This window comes from Pygocentrus nattereri, chromosome 18 (assembly GCF_015220715.1).
Source record: "Pygocentrus nattereri isolate fPygNat1 chromosome 18, fPygNat1.pri, whole genome shotgun sequence".
Classification (NCBI taxonomy): Eukaryota; Metazoa; Chordata; class Actinopteri; order Characiformes; family Serrasalmidae; genus Pygocentrus; species Pygocentrus nattereri.
Genome location: NC_051228.1, coordinates 25,956,435 through 25,970,080, shown reverse-complemented (window position 1 = coordinate 25,970,080; position 13,646 = coordinate 25,956,435). Strand labels below are relative to the sequence as shown.

Below are 13,646 nucleotides of genomic sequence, written 5' to 3'. Positions count from 1 at the left end.
TCATGGCTGGATCTGTTCTGTCTGTAAGCAAACTGCAGTGGGTCCAGAGTGTCAGGTAGTGAGGAGCAGATAAAGTATCTCTAAAGGTGTCAACTTGAGAAGGATGGGTTCCCCTTTTGAGTCTTGGCTCCTCTCAAGGTATCTCCTTCTCACTCTTTTCCTTGTTACTGTCACTATTGGTTTGCTAATTGGGACTTGGACTCTTCTCTAAAGCAGCTTTGTGACAATGCCTGTTGTAAAAATGCAATATAAACATACTTTGACTTGAAACTTGACTAGTTAACCCTCTTGCCCCTTCATAGCCTTGCAACAGTAACTATGTACAGAAAACCTCTGAAAAACTGTAAAATGTTCTGTAGTATATTTACAAATTGAAAACATGTCCAACTTTGCAAGAGTTTGGTGAATTATTACTTATTTCCCAAGCCAAAGACAAAAGATGAGATGTGTAAGATCTCAGTTCATGTGTGGAAGAGCTCATTACCAAACTAGAAAGCCTTTCAAACAAAAGGAATTGTTGAACCAAACATTTTGGTGCAATTACTGCTAAGGCAAGTAATTTAGCAATTAGCCAATGGTGGAATAGCCAGCCAACATAGAACCTCTAAATACCAAAGAGTATTTCGTACACTGTGTACAAGCTCTACTTGGTCATCATTGCAATTGTTGTAGCAGACGCAGCATTAGCCTGCAATGAGTAGGTCCAGAAGAAAAAATGTGGAAATATGAAATGGTGCATGATTGTGATCAGAGATTGGGGCATAGCTCAGTGTTAGCTAAGCTAACTATAATTTATTGTAGCTAATAGCTGTAGCACCTACTATTTTTTGTGTAGCTATAGCAAAAACTTTCACTACAATTTTGCTAGAGGCTTCAGACAATCTGTGCAAAATTTGTTGTGAAAGTTTGATTGTTGCATACACTTTTTGGTCTTTTTGTATATTTGCAGTTTGTCAATTGTATGTAACTTTCTGGTACATGATTAAATGCAGTGTCTTGTTCACATTGTCAGTTGGGCTTGTTTGGTGTGTCAGGTGGAAAACACTCTGACAATTGTGCTTTGAAAGTAGTTAAAAAGTAGTGCACTACTTTTCAAAAAGTAGCTAAAAATAGCCAATGCTCTTTCTGGAAAAGTAGCTAGCTACAACTTTTGGGACAGCAGCTACAAAGTAGCTAACTACTAATTTTTCAGTAGTTATCATAACCCAGGTTGTGACATTACAAAAATGATGAAACTGAAACACAATGGTTTGCAGCTTAGTGTCCATGTGTGGATTGTATTGAATGGGGTGTGAATAGAACATTTTGAGACTTTAACAAAAATTGCAAAAGTCCCCTGCCCTGAAGATACGTTATGGGTGATCTGATCATAACACAGGACAGTCCTAAGCTTCAGAGATATATGCCAGATCCATGGAAATGCCAAGTGTACACAGCTAAATGTCTCAGTTATGACAAGATGATTTGAGATGGATGTTATGTTCAGGTTTGCGCAGGGCCATAGTTTCTTAACTAATTCTTAATAAAATTTGCTTTCCATTTTAAAGGCATTTTAAATAGTCTGATACAAAATCCAATTGAGTGAGGTTGATGTACATTATGCACTTTTTGTGAGGTGAAAACATTGGTGAAAAGCCACAAGCTGCAAAACATGCACTTCTAAGAAATGCTGTCATTTCCTTTATGCTTGCAGGAAACTCACTCCATCTCTCCAGCTACAAATCTCTGCCAGCGCTGATGCCAGAAGTGAGCGCTAGCGCGCCATAAGTGCAGAGCTTTTTTGAAGCAGAGGCGCTCTGCAAACCTGCTGACACATTATAAAAGCTGCCCTAAATCATAGCCCAGCAGCAATCCATCAGAAACCTCAAGCCCCGACCTGCACTACTAACCCAGCCCACTCTGCTGCTGCTGAATACTCCAGACCTGCAAGGGCAGATCCGCCAGCTTAATGCCTGGCCAACCTCCCCGCCAGAGCCCGCGGGCGTCCAGCCGAAGGTTCTGGACCATTGATTTTCCAGCAAGATTTTCCTCTGCTTCTCTCCGTCAGCTAATAAGGGGGTCATGTCTCTTGGCTTTGGAGGACTATCAGCGAAGGCAGAGAGTCAACAGAGCACCACTGGAGATTGATGCCTGGAGGAGGCTTTAGATCCTCCCAGAGATAGCAACTTTTTTTTTTTTTTTTTTTTTTTTATAAAAGTAGATGGAAGGTCTCACCGCAAGACAGGCTTTTCTTTGCAAAGGCAGCCCATCAAGGCAGAAAACTCCTCAGGACCTGAACGTGGCTCAGAAGAGAAAACTGTAAACCACATTCATGAATTACTACGTTTTTTTTTGTTTTTTTTTACGGCTTGTCATTTTCATGTCACAAGTATGACGCTGTGGAAAGACCCTGGACAGCTTAATTGAATGTTCCAAACTATAATCGTCTGTAATCAGCCTCAACCCCTGTCCCCATGGCGCTCGCACACATTTGCATTTATGCCAAAGAACAAAAGCGTCTTTCATGAGCTGTTTGCCACACGCCAAATAAATACATACACCACATTTGCATTTCCTGAAGGAGATACAGCGTGTGCAAAAATATTACCATAAAACAGTGTTGCTGAGCAATGAGCTACAGAATTCAGATAGAATAAAATGGTGAAGAAAGAAAGAACGAAAGAAAGAAAAGAAAGGTGGAAGGAAAGAGAAAGAGAGAGAAGGAAAGATTGACAAGGACAGAGAGAAGGAGTGAGAGACAGTGAACAAAGAGAGATAAGAAGACAGAAAAAGAGGGAGACAGATAGAAAGAAAGTGGCAAGAGAGAAAGAAAGACAGCAAGAAAAAGAAAGATAAAGAAAGAGAGGAGGACAAAAAAGAGAAAAAGAGAGAGAGAGTGAGTGATAGTGTGGTGGGCTGCTTTTTTATGTGTGTGTGTGTGGTGTGTGGTGTGCAGTGTGTGTGTGCGGGGGGGGAGTGTCCATATCAGGGTTGACTTGGTCCAGCTTAAATTCCCCCCTACCTCCTGTTTTACACTCTTGACGCTGAGGGTCCTCATGAGGGTCTGGTAATTGAGTGCTGGTAATTGAAAAAAGGAAGAAATAAAGATTGGAAGGAAGAAATGTAGGATGAAGAGAGGAAGCAAGGTAGTAAGGAAAGAAGAGGAAAACAGGATGAATGGAAGAACAGAAGAGAAAGGAATGAGGGAAGTAAAGAATGATGGAAACAAGCAAGTAAAGAAAAAAAAAGATGTCAGAAAAAGAAAGAAAAGAAAAAAGGAAGCAAGAGAAAAAAAGGACACTCACTTGAAACAGCCAATCGGCTACAAGCGCATGTCGACATCTGGAATTCAAACTGCTTGCAGACTGTTTGGTAAAAATTTTAAACTTTAAAATTTTTAAAAAGGAAGAAGGAAAGAATGAGAAAAACATAAAGAAAGAAAAGAATGAAAAAAAGAAATCAGATAAAAGGAAATGGAAATATCTTAAAGCAGGAGGTGAATAAAGAAAAGATTTGCTGAATGTAAAAAATAAAAAAGAGGAGAAAAGAAAGAAGACACGAAGGAGTGAGGTTTGAAAAAAAAGAAGAGAGGAGAAAAAATAAAAGCGCCCAAAGTATAAAAGAGAGAGGAGAAAAGAAAAATGTAAATGTGCTGAGTGTAAAACAGAAGAAAACAGAAAAAGAAGAAACTAAGGAGTGCTGAAGGTGAAAACTGAAAAACTGAAAAGTCTGCAGTGTAAACAGTTCACGCTGTATTTGCATTTGTAGAAGAAGAAAAAGATGAAATAGAAGAAAAAGACAAAAAGGGATCAGAACACAGGTCTGGCCTTGCGAGGTCTGCAATACTGATCACCCCAACACACATGACACACACAGACATCAGCAAATGAAGGGCGGAGTCAGCTCATTGTGAAATGGTCACATTTAATGAACAACCTCTCGTTTTATATACATCTATAAAAAGAACCCAGATACAGGTTACAAGAATCTAAAGCTAATACATACATTATTAAATAATAAAGTATTTTTTTTCCATGTTAAAGATACATATCGTAGTTTACAAAATATGATCGTGGAGAATTAAGCAATTGTGAACGTTTGAGAAAAAAGAAACTAAGATGCTATATGGATACGGTTTAATAAACAAATAAACAAAAAAGCGTAAAATCACAATATTCCTTGAATAAAGCAAAATTGCTGTAACATTGGCTATTAAAGTCTGATAAACAGAAAAATAAAGCAGGTGCTGAAAGGCAAAAGGATATGGAGAATGAGAAAAGTGGTTCTAGATAGAACTTCGAACTTAGGCGCAAGAAACGGTCAAATACAATTCATGGTTTCCGCTTGTTTTCCCATTTAAAAAGGCAGTCCAGTACATTATCGTGGAGCAAAACCCTCCATTTATATGTATGTAGGTGTCTGTATATGTCTTTTTGCCTTTCGATATCAAGGATCAATTAGGAGAAAGAATAAGAAGAAAGATAAATGATGGGGGGAAAAGCCCATAATTCAAAAGATGACCTTCATTCTAAGTTTGTTAGTCCTCAGTCTATGAAGCTCCTGTTTGCTGGATGGAGATTTCACACTTGCAGCTTCCAGTTGCCGTGCACAGACAACAGGCTGAGGGAAGCGAGGGATGGTGAGAAGAAAGAGTATTCTCCAAGTCTTTGGCATGATGAGTTAGCTGTATGTTGCTGAAATTAATGACACGCTCGTATGACCGTCTCCAGAGCATGTGTTTGTGAGAAACATCCAAAAAAAAAGAAAAAAGTTCCGATTTATTCATTAAAAAATTCCGACGGGGGGAAGAAGGACGGATGCTTGGTGTGGGTGTTGTGCTGCTGTGAGACAGATGCTTGTTTTGAGTTTTGTCCCCATATCTTTTGCTTCCCTGGGGTTCACTGTCCCGTGCCTGTGCTCACTCCACCTTCAGCCACGCTGCCCCAGATGTTGATGCGCTTTAATTCTTCTTTTTTTTTTCCCCCCCAAACTTTTCTTCCTTTTGCAAAATGTCATCGTTTATTCTTCCTCTTTTTTTTCTTTTTGTGAGAAAAAAACTTGAATTAAATTATCAATGCACGATATCCATTAACATGTGCAAAATAGAACTAGAAGACTTTTCCACAGGAATGAATCATAAACATCTGCAAAAGAGAAAGCAAGAGGAGACTTCAGGCAGTGCTGGAATTAGGAGCCAGACATCATTTATGAGAGTGCAGCTCAGTCTGAGGCTTCATTAGCAGCGTTAAGGCTCTCGTCTCTTTTAGAACAAGTCAGTGTGTCAGACAAAGTTTGACAAGCATGTTTCATATTTTATAAAACTGCTTTAAAATGGCAAGACTGCAAAATATCTGTCTGGATCGACTCTGCACCTCAAACTGTGCTGTGCCTAGTCACCTTTTGCTTGTGCATTTGTCGCTGCTCTTTTTCTGCTAATCTGTGAAGTACCTACCCAACATTTCGCTGCTGTCAGAACAAAACCTTGTATCTGCATTTTTATCATTTTTCAGTTTTTGGCATAATTTGAAAATGTCTGTTGCTCTTTTTACACTGTGGGTAAATTTCATGATGAATAAACCAAAGGAAACGAGACAAAATTACAAAATGTTCCATTGACTTACAGTAAAAATAAAGTATTTTTTCCATCTCCTGTAAAGTTCCCATTTTGGAGATATAAGGTTTCGATATGACAGCAGTGATTTGTTGCTCTGGAACTTTTTATGCAATTATGTGTTTAATTGTAACCACTTTTAAAGGGGCATTTTTGCCTAAAATTAACATTTAATTATTTAGTTATATTCTCTAGAGCATCATTGCATCCCTGAGCATCATCAAGTTCACATAATTCATTTTGTAAACCTTTTGCATTTTCATCCATTAGTACAATACCCAGCATTACATCAAAATGTCACAGCACCGTTGGGTGTCCCTTCCTCAGCGATAAAGAAATACTAGTATCTGGCCCCAGGATTAGCCAGCTAGCAGGAAAAAAACAACCTGCTCTCATGCATCCACCCCAAAGCACTTGTAGTTCCTCCACCTTCAAGACGCGTCATAAGAAGGGGGTTTTCCTAATCTTTGAAACTCATCATTTCACTTTCTATGTACTATTGTGGTACCACTGTAGGAGGCGAGCAGGCAGGTTTATGATACATGTAGCAGTGGTTATATTTTTTGGTTCACCTTTGGATTTCATAATAAAAAAAATGATGGTTCTTCAAGGGTTCTTTTACTAGAAAGAAAATGGCTCTATGTAGAGCCATGAACACTAAAAGAATCTTTTGCATCATGAAGGTTTCTTCAAATTGTGCTATAGATGGTTCTATATAGAAGCTTTTAAAAGGGTTCTATGTAGCACCAAAAAGGGTTCTTCTATTGTTTCGATGTCAAGAGTGTAACAATAAAAGGACCCTTTTTGTTGCTATACAGAACCTTTTTCAAAAGGTTTGTACATAGAACCATCTTTCCATCAATCGGAAGAACTTAATCATGCAAAGGGTTCTTTGAGGGTTCTATTTAGAACCATTTTCTTTACTAAAGAACCATCATTTAAGCGTGCAGGTTTAATTTAATGATCTCCCCAAAAATCCTTCTCTTAAAATATGCATTTAGTTGGTGCTAAGATTGTAAAACTAGCCTTTAAGTCATGTGTAAAGCTAGCTTTGACTTCAAGATGTTTCCAATAATTGCCACCTGAAATCAGAGCTAACTTTACAATAGACCAATGCTATCGAATAAGCTTTGCTGTCTAGAGAAGTGAAACAAGCTCCAGGTACATTGGATTTTTCTGCTAGTGAATCAAGCAGATAAAACAGGATCCATGTGGTGGGCACAACCAGTCAGCCTGCCCCTGAATATTTCCAGTGGGAACTTGTGGAACTCAGTAAATCCAAGACCTGTGTAGATTGTAATAAAGTCAACAAATAGAATCCTCTCTATCTAACCTTAACATGAACCATGTGCTATATTACATCGTTTGAGTTTCACAATAGCTTAGCAATAGACCAAGGATGTGGAATCAGCCTTGTCATCTAGGGAAGGGAACCAGCTCCAAATGCATAGTTTTCTTCTTAAAAATCAAACTTTCACTAAGAAGTGGTGAGGCAGGATTTACTTGGTGTACACAACAAGTCAGTCTCTCAACATTTCTACAGAGAGTGAGTTGTGGAAAGTATAAACAAGGCAACAACTCAGGGATTAAATCCTGTCCTTCTAACCTTAACATGAACTGAATGAAATGAGTTGTACATTGACATTTTATTCAGGCAGTTGGCAAAGTGTGAAAAGTAAACATATAGCACGCTTAACTCTGTTAAAGGTCCAATTTGGACAAGGTATTTTATAGAATGAACACTAACACTATTTATTCATGATTCAACGATTGAGATGGAAATGAAGGCATTCAGAGTGGTTTGATGTGAAATGCTTAATTCTATAGAAGCTCATCAGCTCAGATTTCAGAATTCAGATTACTGTGGAAGTGATAGGAACCAGAGGTCCTGATATCTATGCACACTGACTAGTGAAGCCACATGTGTATTTTCAGTTATCATATATAATGCTGATAATGGTGAAGAATTTTTATTATGCAGAAAGTCCCCCTTAAGCTGGTACATGTCAAGGGTCAGAAGGCCTGTCAGTTCTCAGTAGGAATACCTTAAATCTTAGACAAAGACAAGGTTTGACCCTACAGCCTTTGATGACCCATATACTAACACTGCTATCACAGTCCAACACTTCCACAAAGGCGGTAATGCAGCAAACGCAGCAGGAGTTACCTTAGCACACTATGAGACGGGAACTAATAGATCCTGATCAAAATTCTATCTGACCGGCTCCTGCTTTCTAGCAATGGGGAGCAGGAGCCTGTGATGCGAACTCAGGCCTACCCTCAGACCATTACTCATCGGCCAATTAAATTTCCCTCTTGCAGCTCAGTAAGAAATTGTGAGACTGAGGTGTCTCTGCATGTATGTGGTCTCTCCAGAGGGAAGACACTGTGTACTGGCTCTGAGCCTAAAGAGAGCTAAGGGCCATTCCAGTCAATCAAGCTAGCGGTGTATGCTAGCTGTCCACGTTTCTGAGCTAAGGATCATCCTATTCAACCAAGCTCGTGGGTGCATGCTAGCTGCGCGTGTGCTGCCACGTTTGCTTCCTTCGGCAGACCTGCACACTCCACATGAGCTAGCCTTAATTAGCGTTTGGTTCATTATGCCACTGTGCCGAGTTTCCAGGGGATCAGGCATGCTGCCCACATAATGAATCTTCTGCTCGTTACTTGGTTTGCCCTGTCGGCCAGCTGTTATTGGGGATCGATCAGGTTTGCTGGTCTTAAAGTTTGTGAGTTAGACCTCTCCCTAGTGAATCTTGGACTCTGTGACTTGTAAAATGCTAATGAGGACTTGTAAAAAGTATCTAGTCAGGGGAAGTCTTAGTCTCTGATTCCTTCTCTTTATGAATTTGGCAGTGTTTTCAGTTGAGAGACAAATCTACCTTACTGGCACTCTGGGTACATCAAGGGTGATTAATTCTGGTCCAGCTCAGTTTGGAGATTTCTCTGCTTAAACCTTCTCAGCTCAGGAATTTATTTTTATATTCAAGTATTCTTATTATTCAAGTTTGTTAGGCATGTTTGACCAAGAAAATCATGAAACTGTGCTGGCCATCCTGAGTCTAGAATTAAGGACCCTTATGGTACAAGGTCTGTAGGTCATTGGTTCCCTGCTCAGTCCTTGGTGACTGACTCAGAGATCCATATTTTTGCTGTACATTTCTAGCAGATATTCCACTCTTAATAGGTCAGTTCAGATGTTGGAAGCTGATGCAAAACTGTAGACCTTCCTCTTATCCCCAAGGACTGGGCTGACCTAGGTAATGGAGTGCTGAAGTAGGACTTGTTACGTACCACATGATGGACAGCAGGATGCACACCAGGAGGATATGGGACGAGCAGAGGAGGGAGGAGCAACCACCTCTGGCAACGCCAACCCTTGGCTTGGCTGAGGGCGGGGCAGAAGAGGGGGTAGTCTCTGTTGAAAAGAAAATATTTTTGAAAAGATTAATATTTTCATTACACTTGCGCAAACAGAGTTTGGAGTTCAGTCCTAATAGTGTCAGCTCCACAGCTAATTAGCGTGTATTAAATGCAAGTATGCAATTAAGGAGAAAAATAAACAGACTCCACGCAGATAATTGAAGTCAATAAAACGGTGGTCGGTCCTGAAAACAAGCAAAACGAAAAACAGAAAGCACAAAATTTGTTACGCCACATCGCATCAACTTTCCAGCTGGGAGATAATACACAGCGGCATTATGAAAATAACAATAAAAACAAAATGGAAAATATTCATGGAGGTTATTTCAACAGTCCTTTCTTGCATGTGACCAGGGTACTAAACTGCTATATCAGGATAATTCACTATCACTGGCGAACACAGTCCTTTCTGACTGTCATCCATCTCGAATACGAGCAGTGAGAATGAAGACGCATGGAAACTTTGTTGATTATGGATTCACACGAGAGTCTAATGAAAATAAAGCCAAGCCAAAAAGCAACAGCAATTTTAAAAGATGCATTTTCAAATGCCAGCAGAATGAAGACTGCTCTACTGATGTTGCTAAGCTTGTTTACGTTGCATGGCTGCAACACAGATTGATCATTTCAGGTGCAAGCAGGGATTAGTTATTCTTTCAATTAATGTCACTTGTTTATTGTGTTATTTGTGCAGGGTGGCGATGTGTGAAATGACTGGGGGGGGGGGTAACATTTCCTCTGATCAAATGGAAGGCCCTCCCGCACACTGCAGCAAAGTCAAGTTCTTCATTAACCAAATTAAAATGTGCACAAACACAAACAGCATTGCACTGCGAGAGGCAGAATGCACACGAAGCCCAGGAGAGAACAGCTGTGGTGCTTAGAGAGGGAGGATTTTGTCCAGGGATCTTAGCAAACCAGCAGCAAGCGAAAACCTCAGCGTTCTGCTGACTTTCTGATTCTCTCCCATGTTCTCTCCAAGTATAGCTTGAATTAAATACGCCGTCTGCTCGGAGGGGGGGGGGAGAAATCCAATACTGTCTAGTGGATCAAAATGAGCTGGGTAGTAGCCACCAGATATTACTTCTAATAACAGTCATCAAGTTGTCAATGCTATTTATAAAATGTGTGTAGCGGAGTCACCGAGGCTTTCAAGTCTTATAGAATTCTCCTGTCTGCTGGAGAAGGACACTGGAGTGGAGATTTGGGACCCAGATTTGAGCATATCCAGATCCATTATTACAATTAATTTCCCAGTACAAATATTCTAAACAAGTAAACTGTCTAAAAATACATGCACTGCATGTCTTCACACTGTACATGTTCTTAACAGACCTATAGTCCACAGGACTAATCATTCAAATCAAGTACTTAAACAGACAGCAGTTCATGGATCAGATGACTGTTTACCTTAACAGAACCTTAAAGATTATGGCAGTGAAGGGCCCCACTTTCAGAAGCTCTATATACTGTTAGAAATAAAGGTACTATGCAGGTACATGATTCGTTCATCAAGGTACAAACAATGTAAGTGTACCTTCAAAGGTGCAACAGTGGTTTTAAGGTCCAGTTGTGTACCTTAAATAAGTTTTTCCTAGTGGAAAAGTAGACATTTGCATCTTTTTATAAACTAATGTTTTAAAACAGAGCAATAAAATAAAAAGCCTGGAGACGAGATGGGGTGTGTGATTATGGTACAGTTATGTTCCCTGACTGAAGGTACTGGGATGTACCCCTGAGGGTACCACCACAGTGACACAAAGGGTACTGCCCCAGTGACAGTGTCGTAGCCTTTTTTTGTAAGAGTGTATAATGCATGGTTCTAGTATGCGAGTGTCTATTCCACATATACATAGATAAAGATATAAATAGCTCAAAACAGAGCTATCTGTTCAACACAGAGAGATTACAGTACAGTATGTGATGCACATTTAATATAATTAGAAATTGTAGCTATTCCTGGCGATAACAAAAGCTTAGTGTAATTTGGGTGACACTTTATTCTGAGTGGTCCTTTTTAAATGAAACAAACTTTTAACAGACTCTCAGTGACATGTAAAAAACACATGAGGGTTAGGATTAGGGTTTGGGTTAAGGTTAAGGTTAAGGTTAGGGTTAGAATTAGGTTTTGGGTTGAGGTTAAGGTTAGGATAAGAGTCAGGGTTGGTGTTTTGGGAAAGGTTGCATAAGATTAGGTTTTGCATAATGTTAGCAACATATTAACAACACATCTACTTAATGTAGGTAATGTATCAACAGAACATCTACAGGACATTTACGTCAGTGTATTCAGATGCTGCACTACTGCTACTTCAGTGTTATGTTGTTGCTGTGTTACAGATAACCTGTTAAGAGTTTATTAATCATCTACAAAGCCCTCGACTCCAAATAAACTGCTACCGTAATTTATTATGAAGCATTTGTCATGAGTAGCTCATTAAAACAAGATGGAAAGTGCAAAACTTTCATTTGTGTTTGCAAGAAGACAAAGAAATGTGGTAACATGGCATTGTGCAGAGGCGTTACGTGATCTTTACATGAGCCCTTCATGATTTACTGTCAACAAGCCTTTCTCCTTCCCACAATGGCAACTACATGGAAGACATGTTTTGGACAATATGCTTAATGATTGAGGACATTCCAAGACTTACATTGATTTTACAGTAGACCAGGCTTTTTATTTTTCCTCTATCTTCACCTTTGCTTCACCATGAGGGCATATGGTGCTCTTTGAGGTTACACTTTACACCCATTGCATAAATTATTTTCTGCTAGCATAGAAACTACAAGATCTGTATCCAAGATTTACATTACTGCAATATGTACTATATAAAACCCCTTAGGTCTACAAACTGTCTGGGGAAATAGAGCTAAAAAGTGCTCAGGATCAGATCGATTGGCAAACTATGTGGAAAAACATCACATCAGCCTCTAAAACCCCAACCACCAGCTTCTTCACTGATACTTTATTCACAGATACTTAAACTCCTTTCAGAGACCACAGCATGTTTCTTTTACATTATCAGATATTTTCAGTAAAACTATTCTCAAGACAGCCCAAACTGTGCTTCTAAATGATGACTCTGAATGTGCTGAAAAGTCAATCTGGTTGGCTAAAAAAAAATGTAGGTTCACGCTAGCTACCTCCACACTCTCTGTGCTGGTGGGACCGGACCTTTGTGGACATTATTAACATTGAACTTTCAACTTTACGGGTCCAATGCTCTAGATGGGGGACTGTATGCTTTGGGAAGTGCAGCTCAGAGAACTGGTGAGTTATTTTGAAGAACTGCTTTAACTCTAGCTTGATTTCTGTATTACTACAGCTGGTATTAGATTCTATTGGTGCACTGTACTAGTTTGTTTTGTATTACTTTGTGTTTATCTGAGTTATTTATTTTCCTTGATCAGTGGGAAGTTCATGGGTGCTATATGGATGGTGGGGAGCTGGTTGGTCCATGGAGCTTCACTCCAATAACTTTTTGCATTGTGCTTCAAGATGTTATTCAAGATTCAACAAAAATGGCCCATTATTGCTTTAAAACACTTTCTCTATTAACTTCCATCACAAGTAAAATGTTTTTCCTTCTCCTGTTATGTTGCCAATTTGCAGATCCAGTGTTTTGTTCCATCAGCCATGATAAGCACCTCTAAACACTTATTCTGATGGGCATCATTTGTCTAAAAGGTTGCATTTGCCATGTTGATGTAACATCTATTTCAAGTGAGATTGATTTTTCTGACACTCTGACACTTTCTTGGGTGAAATGACTTCAGACTTTTTAGCTCTGTGAATGTCACAGTGACATAATGCTGATAATATAATGGAACTTGTCAAGTCAGGCTGGTGATTTCTATGATTTCTTGCCAAAAACAACTCAAGTTGACATCAGAGTCAACAAAATAAGCCTTTATGACAAAGAGTGACTATAGAAATACGCTTTTATAAATGTTCATGTCAGGTTTATGTCAACTGTCAACCATCATGATGAGCTTATATAAGTGTCATGTAGCCTTATGAACACTGTCCTTCAGTAAAGTTTTACCCATATTTAATTACGGGTTGAAATTGAAGAAAATGCATTGTGTTGTCTTGTTTTGCAGCAAATAAAAAACATCCTTGACCTTTTTCTTATTCCTTGACATTGATACAAAGAGGTTAGAAGTACACGTTCAAACTGGTTGATTTAGAATGTAAATCAAATGTACATGAAAATATTGTGCAGCTAACCCAGGTAATTAATTTATAATTAATACGTAATTAATATGTCATTATGTATTTACAGTTATATAGCAAAGCAAAAAAGTAACTCTTAGTTAACTAAGCACCGATAACATTTATCAATGATTTCTGACCATTTTAAATGGCATAAAGACAGACTAAATGATTCTCTTGCTAAGTTTATAATTCTCCTTTTTTCTTTATTTCTAGCACACCATAGAGGGATACACCATGAAATGTGTTCATGAAAATTTTAATGGCATTAAAAATGCAACTCAGAGGAGAATATGGACAATCTGTTTCTGGTAGTGCGGTGTTTATGCTCCAGATCTGCACATACACTCTTTAAAAAGATGGTTCTTCTATTGTTCTTTAGTAAAGAAGATTGTTCTAAATAAAACTGTGAACATC

General features: G+C 39.0%; 1 protein-coding gene across 1 annotated transcript in view; it reads right to left on the bottom strand.

Annotated features, from left to right (window-relative positions):
• Positions 1–3,883: 3,883 nt before the first annotated feature.
• cntfr (ciliary neurotrophic factor receptor) overlaps positions 3,884–13,646 on the bottom strand; it is a 222,599-nt gene continuing 212,836 nt past the window's right edge. The window contains exons 8-9 of the mRNA XM_017700217.2: positions 8,885–9,008; positions 3,884–5,123 (exon numbers count right to left, since the gene is read on the bottom strand). Coding sequence (XP_017555706.2) covers position 5,123; positions 8,885–9,008 — 125 coding nt within the window. The 3' untranslated portion in view covers positions 3,884–5,122. The remainder of the gene's footprint in view (positions 5,124–8,884; positions 9,009–13,646) is intronic.